This window comes from Culex pipiens, chromosome 3 (assembly GCF_016801865.2).
Source record: "Culex pipiens pallens isolate TS chromosome 3, TS_CPP_V2, whole genome shotgun sequence".
In the NCBI taxonomy this organism is placed as follows: domain Eukaryota; kingdom Metazoa; phylum Arthropoda; class Insecta; order Diptera; family Culicidae; genus Culex; species Culex pipiens.
The window spans coordinates 104,220,284-104,235,102 of record NC_068939.1 but is presented as its reverse complement, the minus strand read 5'-3'; the positions used below and the strand labels follow the sequence as shown (position 1 = coordinate 104,235,102).

At 49.1% G+C, this 14,819-nt stretch overlaps 2 protein-coding genes across 2 annotated transcripts; both read left to right on the top strand.

Moving 5' to 3' along the window:
- Positions 1–221: 221 nt before the first annotated feature.
- Positions 222–7,241, top strand: LOC120427936 (uncharacterized). The gene is made up of 4 exons (XM_052709937.1): positions 222–438; positions 503–591; positions 650–7,134; positions 7,193–7,241. The coding sequence occupies exon 3, from the start codon at positions 756–758 to the stop codon at positions 6,618–6,620; it is 5,865 nt and encodes a 1,954-aa protein (XP_052565897.1). The 5' UTR covers positions 222–438; positions 503–591; positions 650–755; the 3' UTR covers positions 6,621–7,134; positions 7,193–7,241.
- Positions 7,242–10,871: 3,630 nt separating this feature from the next.
- On the top strand, positions 10,872–13,808 carry LOC120427950 (60S ribosomal protein L3). Its single transcript, XM_039592900.2, has 6 exons — positions 10,872–10,988; positions 11,360–11,552; positions 11,778–11,946; positions 12,327–12,462; positions 12,784–13,173; positions 13,386–13,808. The coding sequence occupies exons 1-6, from the start codon at positions 10,986–10,988 to the stop codon at positions 13,740–13,742; spliced, it is 1,248 nt and encodes a 415-aa protein (XP_039448834.1). The 5' UTR covers positions 10,872–10,985; the 3' UTR covers positions 13,743–13,808.
- Positions 13,809–14,819: the final 1,011 nt, after the last annotated feature.

Genomic DNA, 14,819 nt, shown 5'->3' with positions numbered 1-14,819 from the left:
GAAATATTTTTGTTTTCACTGTGCGCAGTTTTCGCGCGTTATCAATCTCAATCACCCAAGATGGCTGCCGTTAGCATCCCCCTGATACCGTCACAGCTGTCAACGCGCGCAAAGAGGACGGAAAAAGTGTGTGTGTGTGGCCACCAGCGTAAACACGCGCGCGGTTCGTTCACCATTTTCACCAAGCATAGTACGGACGTGGAACGAGTTTTCGGAGGAGATTTTTGCGGATTTGTTGAGGAAAAAAAGTAGTGCGATAGTTGATTATTAAATTTATTGAAACTGTGCTACGTAGGAAACCTGTAAGTAAAAAAGAAAAGAAAATTAGTGCAGTTAAAGATGAATTAAACACCAGCTACTTACCCAACAGCGAAGAAGTCCAGCGAGCTGCTCTGCCGTTGTACCGTCAGTTGGGGCGAAACTGTACTTTGGTGATCCGTGAGTAAACCTGAAAATAAAGAAGAAAAATAGTTAATTAATAAATTACACCTTCTAAAAACAGGAAGAGTGCAAGAAGGAGGGAAAGGAAGAGGAAGTGGAGGAGTTGTGAAGGAAAGAGGAAAAGTTAACGTAGGAAAGGAGACCAATTAAGTAAGTTAAAGGGACAAAAAATGTAAACTTAAAAACTAAAATAAATACTTACTTGCAGTTTTGTAGCTGCTCGAAGAGCTGCTGAACAAAAAGTTGGGGTTTTATTTACCGACCACCCGAACAAACTACAAAATTAATTGCGGGTTCGGTATTCCTCTCCCACGATGGCTGACGAAAATCCGGAATTCACAAAGACTCCCTGCTCAACCTGCAAAGAGGTGTCGACCGAGGATGAGGTGATGGTGGGCTGCGATTGCTGCAAGCTGTGGTTCCATGCTCGGTGCGTCAACTTCAATCCGGCTGATAAGAAGTCGGGGAAGAAATGGTACTGTCCGGACAAGGACTGCCAGAAGAAGAAAAAGACTAAGAAGTCTGTTGAGGTACCGCTCCCAGTGCCCCCCGAGTTGCAAGAAAAGCTGGATGCTTTGGAAGAAACTCGGAAGCGTGCGGAAGCGGAACAGGAGATGACGCGAGTCCTGAAGGAGAAGGAGTTTGAACTGGCTGCTTATCTTCAGGAGCGTCAGATGAAGATCGACGAAGAGCTCCGCGAGAAGGAAGCCAAAAGGGCTGAGGAACTTCGCGAGAGGGACTTCAAGCGGCGCGAGGCCGATCTAGCGGCGGAGATGGTGAAGAAGGAGGAGCACCTGAAGCGGATCCAACAGCTGGAAACAACGTTCCGGGACAAAAGCGCCTCCATCGACAAGCTGCTGAAAAACAGTAGTACTCCGCTAAGAAACCCCGAAGTCAAACCGCTGACTGAAGGAAACGTCGCTAAACACGACGGCCGCGAAGATCCTGAGGTCAATCCGGCGAAACCTGGAGACATTCCGGATAATCCTGGGACCAATCCGGGAACTCCTGGAAGCAATCCGGGTTCGACGAAGTCGTCTAAGAAACCGGAGTCCTCGTCGGATAGTTCGTCGGCGTCCAGCGTCTCGACCGACGCCAACGGTGACGGAAAGAGCGGAAAAACGGCAAAGTCGACCAAAGTTGATGTGTCCAAGCCAGACGGGCTGGGGCTGCACGGATCGGGTCCAACGAAGGCCCAGCGAGCTGCACGACAAGGGCTGACAAGGAAGCTGCCAGACTTCCACGGCAAGCCAGAAGAGTGGCCATTGTTCTTCGCGGCCTACCAAGCGTCAAACGAAGCCTGCGGGTACACGGACGTGGAAAATCTCGTGCGACTACAGGACTGCCTGAAAGGCAGAGCGCTCGAGGAGGTGCGTGGCCAGCTCATTCTGCCCAAGTCGGTTCCGCGTGTGATCGCCAAGCTTCGCCAGATCTACGGCCGCCCAGAAGTGCTGCTGCAAAGCCACCTGCAACGAGTGCGCAAGCTGGAGCCGCCGAGAGCGGACAAGTTGGGATCGTTCATCCCGTTCGGCAATGCAGTGGAACAATTGTGCGAACACATCGAAGCCGCAGAACTAACGGCGCATCTGGTCAATCCGATCTTGATCCAGGAACTCGTCGACAAGCTCCCGGACGGGGAGAAGAGGAGTTGGGTGCACTACAAGCGCAAGAAGCGCGAGGTGAATCTGCGTACGCTCACCAACTTTCTCTCGAAGATCGTCGAGGACGCGTGCGAGGCGACGGTCAACCTAGACTACAAACCGGACGTCAGAGCAGCGTCGGGATCGAGCGGCCGAAGCCGAAACAAAGAGAAAGCCGCACTGTTCAACCATAGCGTTGCAGAGGAATCTACAGAGCGGCGAGAGCAGAAACAGCAAAGGCCGTGCAAGGCGTGCCAGTGCACGGACCATCGGCTGTGGAACTGCGAGGACTTCAAGAAGCTGCCCTACGAAGATCGAGCGAAGATGGCGACGAAGTGGAAGCTTTGCCAACGCTGCCTGAATGACCACGGCGGCCAATGCAAGCTCAAACTTCGCTGCAACGTCGGAGAGTGTCGCGAGCCGCACAATGCTTTGCTTCATCCGGAGACCAGGGCAGTCGGCATGAACGCACACATTACGTCCACGAGTCCCGTGCTGTTCCGGATGCTCCCGGTAAAAGTCTACTGCGGTGAGAGATCAATGATCGTGCTCGCTTTCCTCGACGAGGGTTCGTCCCTCACCCTGATCGAAAGTGGTCTAGCCGACCGTTTGGGGCTGTTGGAGACAAAGGAAAAGCTCACTATCAAGTGGACGGCCAACATCACGCGAGTGGAACAACATTCGAGGCGGACAAATATCTGGGCGTCGGCGATCAACGGGACTAATGGCGAGAAGTTGCTGCTGCAATCTGTCCGTACGGTGGACAAGCTGATGTTGCCACGCCAAACACTAAATGCTGCTGAAGTTTCGTCACGCTACGATCACTTGCGCGGGCTTCCGATGGATTCGTACGACGGTCGGCCAGGAATGCTGATCGGGTTGAATAACATTCATTCATTCGCACCGCTGGAAACGAAGGTCGGCACGATTGTCGATCCGGTGGCGGTCCGGTGCAAGCTCGGCTGGACGGTCTACGGACCGCGGGATGCAGAGTCGGCGGGCGCGAGCTGTTTCCTCGGATGCCACCAAGAAGTGACGAACGAGGAGCTGCACGATCTTCTCAAAAGCCACTATTCGCTGGAAGAAGCGGTGGTGACTGTGCAGCGGGAGTCGGTCGAGGATCAGCGGGCGAGGAAGATCATGGAGGAAACTACACGTCGCGTGGGTGACCGCTTCGAGACCGGACTGCTGTGGAAGACCGACGACGTCAAGTTCCCGAACAGCTACCCGATGGCTGTGAGGCGGATGAAGCAGCTGGAGAAGAAACTTGAGCGTTCGCCGGAACTGTACGACAACGTCAAGAAGCAGATTCTGGACTACCAGGCCAAGGGATACGCGCACGAAGCCACCGCGGAGGAACTGAACGAAACGGATAACAACAAAGCGTTCTACTTGCCGCTCAACGTGGTGGTGAACCCGAAGAAGCCGGGGAAAGTTCGGCTGGTTTGGGATGCGGCGGCGACGATCGGTGTTGTCTCTCTCAACTCGATGCTGGTGAAGGGACCAGATCTGCTCGTGCCACTGGTGTCGGTGATCTGTGGGTTCCGCGAACGACGGGTTGCTTTCGGCGGGGACATCCGCGAGATGTACCACCAGCTGAAGATTATCTCCGGGGACAAGCAAGCTCAACGCTTCCTATTCCGGGACAACATCAACGAAGAGCCGAAAGTGTACGTGATGGACGTCGCTACATTCGGGTCGAAGAGTTCGCCGGCGTCGGCGCAGTACGTCAAGAACCGCAATGCGGAAGAGCATGCCGGTCAGTACCCAGACGCCGTGGCGGCGATCATCAATCGGCACTACGTCGATGACTATTTCGACAGCGTCGACACCGTCGAGGAAGCTGTCAAGCGGGCGAAGCAGGTGAGCCACGTCCACAAACAAGGTGGTTTCGAGATCCGCAACTGGGTGTCCAACTCGCCGGAAGTGCTGACTGCTCTGGGCGAAGAGAAACCGATGAGTCCGGTGTTGCTGAACCAGGACAAGCAAACACCCAGCGAGCGCGTACTCGGCGTGCGGTGGGACCCGGAGATGGACGAATTCGCCTTCGCCGTGATGCACCGCGAAGAACTGATGAAGTACCTGAAAGAGGGGAAAAGGCCAACCAAACGGATCGTGCTGAGCTGCGTAATGGGATTTTTCGATCCGCTCGGTCTGCTGTCGCCGTTCACAATCCACGGGAAGATCATCATCCAACATTTGTGGCGAACCGGCTGCAGATGGGACCAAGACATTGACGACGAAGCCTGGATTCTGTGGAAGCGGTGGACGGCACTGCTGCCGGAAGTCGAAGCGCTGCGGTTTCCCCGGAGCTACTTCGGCGATGCGATGTCCTCGTCGATCGAGAGTCTCGAGCTGCACATCTTCAGCGACGCGAGCGAGCTGGCCTACGGTTGTGCGGCGTATCTACGCGCGGTCATCGACGGCCAAGTTCACTGCAGTCTCGTCATGGCGCGATCGAAGGTGGCGCCGCTGAAACGACAATCAATTCCACGACTGGAGTTGATGGCGGCGTGCATGGGAGCGCGCATGAGCCAGCAGATCCTCGGAACTCACACGCTGCAGATCGACCATACCGTTTTCTGGACCGACTCGAGGACCGTCCTTGCGTGGCTGCGCGCAGATCCCTACAAGTACAAGCAGTTCGTCGCCTTTCGGGTCGGGGAGATTCTGGAGCTGACGAGACTGGACGATTGGAGATGGGTGCCTTCCAAGAAGAACATCGCGGACGTTCTCACGAAGTGGGGACCTGGACCGCCACTGCAGAACGACTCGGAATGGCGGAACGGTCCGGCGATACTGTTCGAGCAGGATAACCTCGTCTCACCGCCTGAGCAGATCGAGGAGACGAACGAAGAAGCACGAGGCGTGGTATTGTTCCACGGGACAGTCAACGTAGAAGCGGTCTCGACGTGGACAAAGCTGGTGAGGGTGACTGCAACGGCGGTACGCTTCATCGAAAATTGTCGTCGCAAAAAGGACGGCCGTCCAGTACTGACTGCAAAGGCCACGAGTCGCCTAGCCAAGCTGGTCAAAGCGCAGCACGAGACGGATGTTCAACCGCTGCAACAAGACGAGCTGCGGAAGGCCGAGAGGATTCTGTGGAAGCAAGCGCAGTTCGAGAGCTTCCCTGATGAGATGAGCGTGCTGACAAAGAACCTACAGCTGAAACAGGGTGAGTTGCCGGAGAAGATCGAGCGGTCGAGTCCGCTCTACAAGCTGCTGCCGGTGCTCGACGAGGATGGTGTTCTGCGCGTTCGTGGAAGGCTGGAGAAGAACGAATCGATCCCGTTCGACAAACGATTCCCGATCATCCTGGGTCGAAAACACGCCGTCACCAAGAAGATCATCCAGCACTACCACGAGAAGTACGGTCACGCGAATCGGGAGACCGTGTTCAACGAGCTGCGTCAGAAGTTCTGGATTCCGAACGCACGGGCCGCGATCCTGGAGGTGGTCAAGGAGTGTGTGTGGTGCAAGGTGAACCGTTGCGTGCCGTTCGTCCCAACAATGGCGCCGCTTCCGGTCGAACGCACTGCAGCAACCATGCGACCGTTCAGCGCGGTGGGCGTCGATTACCTGGGACCGGTCGAAGTCACGGTGGGTCGCCGCAGAGAGAAGCGCTGGATCGCCGTCTTCACGTGTCTAGCGGTCAGGGCGGTGCATCTCGAAGTGGTCCATAGCCTCACCACGCAATCGTGCCTGATGGCCCTCCGGAGGTTCGCGTGCAAGCGAGGCGTTCCCGAGAAAGTGTTCTCCGACAATGCTACGTGCTTTCGGGGAGCGGACGCGGCGATGACGAAGGCGATCAACAAGAAGTGCGCGGAGCAGATGACGTCGGCGACCACTGCATGGTCCTTTATCCCACCTGGGACGCCCCACATGGGCGGGGCCTGGGAACGGATGGTGCGATCGGTGAAGGAGGCGTTGCGCGCACTCGACGACGGACGAAAGCTGAACGACGAAATTCTCTCCACATCTTTGGCGGAGGCCGAAGACATGATCAACACTCGGCCGTTGACGTACGTCCCTCAAGAGTCCGCTGAAGAAGAAGCCATCACGCCAAACCATTTCCTGCGCGGGACGGTAACGAGCGCGGACCTAAAGCTGGACGAGACGGTGGACACCGCTGCAGCACTACGAGACGTGTACAAGCGAAGCCAGCAGCTAGCGGGCAAGATGTGGGAGCGGTGGTCGAAGGAGTACCTGCCCTCGCTGAACCGGCGTCCAAAGTGGTTCGAGGATCGCAAGCCCCTCGAAGCGGGTGACCTGGTGTTCGTGGTCGACGGCAAGAACCGAAAGAGCTGGGTACGAGGTCGAGTGGTGGAGGTGTTCAGCGGGTCGGACGGACGCGTTCGGCAAGCGGACGTGAGGACAGCAGACGGGAAGGTCAACAGGAGAGCAGTGGTTAATTTAGCGGTGTTGGAGATCAGAGACGGTAAGTCCGACGTGCCGGAAGGCCCGACGGATCTTACGGGCTGGGGTGTTGCTACCGCTGGGATGGGCACACTGGCCGACGGTGCAACGCCGGCGGTGTAATCAGCCGATACCGTCACAGCTGTCAACGCGCGCAAAGAGGACGGAAAAAGTGTGTGTGTGTGGCCACCAGCGTAAACACGCGCGCGGTTCGTTCACCATTTTCACCAAGCATAGTACGGACGTGGAACGAGTTTTCGGAGGAGATTTTTGCGGATTTGTTGAGGAAAAAAAGTAGTGCGATAGTTGATTATTAAATTTATTGAAACTGTGCTACGTAGGAAACCTGTAAGTAAAAAAGAAAAGAAAATTAGTGCAGTTAAAGATGAATTAAACACCAGCTACTTACCCAACAGCGAAGAAGTCCAGCGAGCTGCTCTGCCGTTGTACCGTCAGTTGGGGCGAAACTGTACTTTGGTGATCCGTGAGTAAACCTGAAAATAAAGAAGAAAAATAGTTAATTAATAAATTACACCTTCTAAAAACAGGAAGAGTGCAAGAAGGAGGGAAAGGAAGAGGAAGTGGAGGAGTTGTGAAGGAAAGAGGAAAAGTTAACGTAGGAAAGGAGACCAATTAAGTAAGTTAAAGGGACAAAAAATGTAAACTTAAAAACTAAAATAAATACTTACTTGCAGTTTTGTAGCTGCTCGAAGAGCTGCTGAACAAAAAGTTGGGGTTTTATTTACCGACCACCCGAACAAAAATGTTATGCTTGAATTTTGCTTTTTACTCAATACAAATGACTTGTCTCTTGCATGTCCGGCAGTAGATCGACAATGCGTTGACCAAAATTAAACAAACATAGCCCCAATCTGACCTAAAAAACTAAACTGCATCACCCCAGATTACCAAAAGTAATTTTTCATTCGTAAACTTGCAGCACGGAAGGGAAAATATCTCCAAACTCGAATAATTGAAATCTAAAAATCAATCATCACTCCTAATGCAAACATTTAAATACCGACGTGAGCAGGAAAAACTCTATGTTTACAAACTCACATTGGCGCAATTACATTGTTTTGCTTAAAAAAAACAATCCGTCAGACGATTTGCTCCCGGTAGATCCCGGAGCTAACCTGAGTTTTGTTTGGATTCGGATGAACACGGATGAACTCGAACCTAAATTAGCTCTCGCACAAGTACCGCGGTGGGCTTGACGCGGGTGCCAAATTAGCTTTGCAACGCAATTAGGTCCCTGCGGTGGAGATGCCCTAACTGCGTTATGTAATAAAAGAACGCTCCCTTAACCCCGGCCCGGCACTCGACACTCAAAATAATCCACACGTTGATGCTACCTGAAAAACCAGTCCAGTCCGAAGAAAAGTTATTTCATTTTTTGGTTCCATAAGGTTTGCTGGTAGCAGGCGTACGATGTACCTGCGATGTACATACTACAAAGTTGAACCAAAAATCAAGAGGCAGTGGTAACTCTGTGTTAACTTGTGCAATAGAATAATATACATCTTCACTTTCTATCGTATATCGTGTACGTACACGCAATACATGTGCACGTAGATAACTCTATAACTCTGCAGTGCACTCTTTTCTAACCTCCAAATCGAGTCGTCGTAAAACTAACTCATGAAATTATAAAATAAAAAGGAGTCAAGAAACAGCTTTACGGGGCAGAACAAAGGAAGAGGAGCGACAATATTTAACAATTTAATTGGGTCCTAAAATGAAGCTTGGATTGCTGACTGTTTACAGCGCTAAAGCTTATTTATCTGCATACAATTACCCGTCTTACGATCACAATGAATTTAAAATGGATTTTAAATCAATTTGGAAAAAAAGAAAAGGGAACTATAGTTGATCTATAGAAAAAGTGTTGTCTTGTCAACTTTGTTTGCATTAAAATAAAAAAAGTGATCAGAATTTAAAGCGTGTTTTTAATCGTTGTATTAATCATTTCGAGAAAAATTAGAATCCTGCGCTCCAATTAATCGCCGCAGAAAGATATCGTCGCAATGGAAAATCTATAAGGCTTTCTAGTCAGAAATTTACCAACACATTCAAAGTATGTTTACATGACAGCTGGACGTTTGTTTGCATCAGGTTTCCTATCTCTTTCTAGCAAAAATTTTTTGTCAGGCGACTTCTAGCTGGTTTTTTTGACTGACTGCCCGATATGTCAGCCAACATACTTCGCAGGGCTGTGACAGCTACAGCTCGATCATTGTTTGCATCAGGACACTGTGACGAGGAGTTCGTCATTTTTGAGTTAAATTATATTTTTTTCACTGGGCCTAGAAAGCCTTATAGAGAAGGCAAGAAAGTAGGCTTCGACAAAAAAATTAAAAACATGTTGATTGTCAATCTGAAAAAAAAATCGTTGGGACTTTTCGTGATGGCTGTCGGTTTTAACTGACTGATCTTTGGTTACGGAATCTGCGGTTCTGTGACCTTTGCGGCCGGCTTGTTGGCATCCGTACAAGTGCCGGAATCTGCGACCTTCGCAACAAGCTGTATCGTTCCGTCGAACGGAGGTTTCCCCCTCGTTGGTGAACCAACTGCCCAGGCATACGCTAATCGTGGCATGCCCTGAGGAGAACCTCCATGAAGGTTACCCAGGCATGGCCTTCGTTTCATGCATACACCTATGGTTCTGGGGTCTATACTGCCGTTCTACGCATAATTGTCCCATGTCATTTTTAGACGATTTTGACTTTTTGACATTTTTTAGTTTAGTTTGTCGTATACTTTTAGAAAAACACATAAAATCTAGTACTTTGTTCGGAAACTCATCAAAAACAACACCAAGTCTGTTTGTCCCATCATTACACTTCTACGCATAATTGTCCCACCAAGTATTTTCTCTCATAGAATCATTAGTTTAACGAAGCATTATGCCTTGTTTACCTATTGTATAGCAAGAGGATCATAAATAGGAGTGATACACTACTAACTGGGGGATTAGGGACACATTGGATGGATAGGAACCCACGGGACAATTATGCGTAGAAACACAGAGATCGGTCGAAAAATTTCAATAGCGTTTTTCTCAGTTGCACTTTTTTGAACATGGGACAATTATGCGTAGAACGGCAGTATATGACCCAGAAATGTTTTTGGCTTCCAAAATTCGGAATTTCAACCGATTTTGGAAGTCTTGGCCGCAAATGAAAGGTTAGGATGTCTTCTTTGCGATTCTGACTGGCAGAACCAGTTTTGGTCACTGTGGCCACCGGGAACCTACTACAACTACTACAACATTTGAGGACCTGTATCTCCGAAACGATAACACCTAGCGGATTGCTTTTGCATTTGACGGGTTATTACCTCAACTTTAAGCTCCCGTATAGATAATTTTTCCAAAGTGGAACCCGTGGAATATACTAAAACATGATTTTTACAGCTTTTGAAACAAAATCAACAGTGGGCCCATTTTTTCAACCGGATTTTTTTTTGTAAATCATTACATAGGTACACTACATACAGCCCCTGATAGTTTGAAATCGGTTCCAGCCAACTGTGGCCAATCCGGAACCGGTTCCTTGGTACCACAAAAACGGTTCCAATAAAGTTCTAGCTAGAAACTCGTCATGTTGGATATTAAGCTCCGGAACCGGTTACCCGTGGCCACTGGAGGACACTTCCGGAATGTGCGACAAATAAAACATCATGGAATTGCAAAAGATTATTATCTGTAGTAATGCCGATATCCTCTAACCCAGGTTGGTCACTCCGGAACCGGAAACAGGTGGCCACTGGTGAACACGCTCGCGTTCTGCCCCCATCCGACCTGATACGGAAACCGACATTTATCTTAACATTTGTAAAAATGTGACAGCAATGGAAAGTTGAAATCTACACGGTTGCTGCGATGAATTTGAAATACGCTTGCGCTCCTATCTTTGAGACCCCTACAAGAAAATCACCAAAACTGTTTTTTTTTTTCTCAATACGCGCAAAACACTCAACCACCGGTGGTTGGTCACTTTTTCGTTTGACACTTTTTTAGTTTGTACCCCGTTGGTTGGTCAAAGTCAAACTAAAAAGTGACGAACTGTCACATTTTACACGGCGCTCACGCACACTATCAAAACAAACGTTTGGTAGTTTGTGTGAACTCCGTGTAAAAGGGGTGTCAAACTAAAAAGTGACCCCGTTCGTTTGACAATGGTTGGTGTCAAACCATCGGGGTTTGAGTGTACATAAAAATTTACATAGGGCTTTAGGCACCCTATTTTCTGACAGAAATATTTAAAAAATATAAAATTATGAATTTCGACCGAAGCGTGTAGCACACCTTCTTTTCCACGCTTCGAAGTTGTAGCGACGCTGTGACCGAGCTCCCGGTCCCGAACAGAGCTGTCAAATTTGAGCGATCCAAAACCATTCGACGCAAAGCTTCCTTCAAGCGAAACGCCAAACGTCCTTCTTTTCCGTATCTGTACGTCGAGGAAGTCGGACGTGTACGAAGACAAAATGGTGAGTAATTTAGTTGTTCAACAACGTGGACTTTGTAATTATTTCAAGTGTTAGCGTACGGAATTCAAAGTGTTGGGCAAACTTTTTTCGGTTAAGTTATTGGTAGTTACTAGTCGTTTCAATAGGTTCTAAAGCATTCGGAAATTGTCATGTTGAAAAATGCCACGCGGTTTTGATCTATTGTCAATTTCTCTGTTTTTTTTTCATAATTTGTTCTTTTGTATACATTTAAAATGTAGCTTAATGCTATTTCCGGTATAAATCCATACAAAAAGTAATTTTATCAATAGTTTTCCTCGTTTTTTCCTTCAAAATGTGCTCATCGTCAAACATAACCTAACTTTTTCTTTCTCTTGCCCTCCCTTCCACAGTCTCACCGCAAGTTCTCCGCGCCCCGTCATGGCTCAATGGCGTTCTACCCCAAGAAGCGCGCCTCGCGCCACCAGGGCCGCATAAAGGCTTTCCCCAAGGATGACCCCACCAAGCCGGTCCATCTGACGGCGTACCTGGCCTACAAGGCCGGTATGACCCACATCGTGCGCGAGGCCGATCGTCCCGGATCAAGTGAGTTTAGCGTGGGTTGCTCTTTTGGTTGAGGTTATGTTTTACCGGGTTGCTGGGATTGGCTGGCACTCTCAACGTGATGATCAATTTTTGTTTACGGTTATTTCTGATTAACCATGATTACAAACCAGTTTAGAACTAGGGCTGTCTGACGAACGAGTTATATTAATTAGCTGGTTTAATTAATTAGAGAATAGTTGCCTAAAAGTGATTTACTTTTCACAGAGATCAACAAGAAGGAGGTCGTAGAGGCTGTTACCATCCTGGAAACACCTCCGATCGTGATCGTCGGTGCCGTTGGCTACATCGAGACCCCGTTCGGACCACGTGCTCTGTGCAACGTTTGGGCCCAGCATCTGTCCGAGGAGTGCCGTCGCCGTTTCTACAAGAACTGGTATGTATCTGAAATTGTCTGTGGCATTTCGTCACTCGCACATTTGTACACGAGACTTGAAGTGATGAAGATCTTCTTGCTTTGCAAGATGTCTAAAACACCATGTTTGAAACACTTTCACTGCTGCTTTCCTTCTGATTCAGTCATTGCAAGTCTTGCTGCATTCAAAACCCATTAAACTCGTACTAATAAGTTCCCACAAAAGCTCTTCGATCGTTGTAAGAGAGCTCCAATGGGTCATGTGAGCCAACATTTCGCTGGGAAATATCTGGTGACCATGACGAGAGAAAACGGTTCTCCGCTCGAACTCGAAGAGGGCCTTTCTCTGGTTAGTTTTTTTCAAAGACCATGTTTCCGTTCCGTTCTTCCGTTCGATAAAGGCACGTGAGCAAGAAGAAGGCTTTCACCAAGGCCTCCAAGAAGTGGACCGACGATCTGGGCAAGAAGTCGATCGAGGACAACTTTAAGAAGATGATCCGCTACTGCAAGTTCATCCGCGTCATCGCGCACTCGCAGGTAAGACAAACGACTTGTTGACTCTATACTGAACTCGGCATCACCTTGGCGGAACTGTTGCCCTCTGGGCGACGGTTCCGTCTAAAATACCGGGGGCCGGCCCTGTCACTCAATGCACGGCTGTTCCTCAATGTCGAAGAGTAAATTGCCCTTCGGGAGGCGATGGACGGTATATTCCTGATCTTTCGCGTAGCCCCTGGGCTGTGACCGCGTAGATAAACCATACCAGCCACATTTCTTTCCACTCGAAATTCAAATTTCGGGCCACTTGAGGCTCTTGATCATTTGCTAATTTTCTTCCTTTGTTTCCTCCTCTAATAGATCCGTCTGATCAAGCAAGGTCAGAAGAAGGCCCACATCATCGAGATCCAGCTGAACGGTGGAACCATCGAGGATAAGGTCAACTGGGTCAAGGAGCACCTGGAGAAGCCCGTGCCGGTGGCCGATGTGTTCGGACAGGACGAGATGGTCGATTGCGTTGCCGTCACCAAGGGTAAGGGTTTCAAGGGTGTGACCAGCCGTTGGCACACCAAGAAGCTGCCCCGCAAGACGCACAAGGGTCTGCGTAAGGTCGCTTGTATCGGTGCCTGGCATCCGTCCCGTGTGGCGTTCACCGTCGCCCGTGCCGGTCAGAAGGGTTACCATCACCGTACCGAGATCAACAAGAAGATCTACCGCATCGGAGCTGGCATCCACACCAAGGATGGCAAGGTAAAAATCTTTCACAATCCAAATTACCTTTCTTTGTGCTTTTATGATGAAACCTTTTGTAGCCGACATCAATTTAATATACTACATTTCGACGAAAAATCGTGTGTACATAATGATAGGACTGATGCACAAAGTTCAATTTCCCAAAAGCCAACCTGCGCGATTAAACCCCGTCACTAAACCGAGCTCCTTGTCCCTTCCATTTCACATAGGTCGTCAAGAACAGCGCCGCGACCGAGTACGATCTGACGGACAAGACCATCACGCCGATGGGAGGCTTCCCCTTCTACGGTGAGATCAATCAGGACTTCCTAATGATCAAGGGCTGCTGCATCGGTGCCAAGCGCCGTATCATCACGCTGCGCAAGTCGCTGCTGACGCACACCAAGCGCGCCTCGCTGGAACAGATCAAGCTCAAGTTCATCGACACCTCGTCGAAGATGGGCCATGGTCGCTTCCAGACGCCGGCCGACAAGAAGGCCTACTACGGTGTGCTCAAGAAGGACCGCATCCGCGAGGAGAAGGCCCAGGCTGCGGCTGCCGCTGCCGCCGCCAAGTCGTCGGCTTAAGTGTCTGTGTGTATGTCAATGATGTACATTTATGGTTGAGAATACATCTGATGTGAAAATACAGAACTTCAATCTTTGATTGCTTTAAAAGAAATTCATGATTTTCCGCGTCGCATCCCTTAAAAATTATAATATTCCGGGAAAAAGATTGCAGTAAAGCAAAGGTCTTTGGACAAATCAATAGATATGATGTATAAGTTTTAGTCGGCTTGGTCTAATCCAGGGGTGACCAAAGTATGGCCCGCGGGCCAAACGTGGCCCGCGAGGTGATATTTTGTGGCCCGCGGACCCATTTTGAAAGATCTTGTAAAATGGCCCGTTGACCACTTGTAAAGTGATTTTATGCTTTTTCAAAATCAAGGTTTATTTAAAACTTTTATATACTAATCTTTTTTATTTTTGTTAATAAAACTTATTATTTATCAATATTTTGATCCCCACTTTGCAGGCCAAGTGCGAATGATGCTGATGATACCTCTTCAGTTGACGCTCAGGCGAGGAACATCCTGGAAGGAGCGTCACTGACTACGTCCGTAGTCCTGTTAGATCATACTTGATCAAGACAGTATAGCTCTGGTTCCTTGCAAGTGTCCTATTTTCTTACCTCCACGTTGGCTTGGTCTTCATGATGACCTAGCTGGTGGCCTGTGGAAACGGATCGTAAACCTTTGACTAGCGAGGGTCAAAGTCGAGACGGCTAAAAGAAAGGGGCGCGACAATGTGGGAAAGGGAATTAATTTGTGATTGTTGACAGTATTGTTTTGATTCGCAGTATGTTGAGTCAACTGCTGTGGATGTACCTGAAACATCGCACAACGGGGTTTCTCTTCTTTCCATTTCATCTACCACCTGTCTTCTGTTTATTTTGTTTCACTGATTTTCTAACGCGGCTTCTGTTTACTATCCTGCATTTAATTTCGATTTTACTCATTTGATTCTCTTATTTCTCAACACTTTTTCACTCTTTTTTACCAATTGATGCTGCTGTAACATACTTTCTGCTTTCCCTTAATTTGGCAGCGATGTCAATTTTGTTTATCATGTGCCTTTTCTTTATTTATCTATTTGAATAATTTT

Coding starts and splice junctions, on each gene's coding strand:
- LOC120427936 (XM_052709937.1), top strand. CDS start 756: ATGGCTGACGAAAATCCGGAATTCACAAAGACTCCCTGCTCAACCTGC.
- LOC120427950 (XM_039592900.2), top strand. Junction 11,947..12,326: donor CGCCGTTTCTACAAGAACTG/GTATGTATCTGA, acceptor CGTTCGATAAAG/GCACGTGAGCAAGAAGAAGG. Junction 12,463..12,783: donor GCGTCATCGCGCACTCGCAG/GTAAGACAAACG, acceptor CTCCTCTAATAG/ATCCGTCTGATCAAGCAAGG.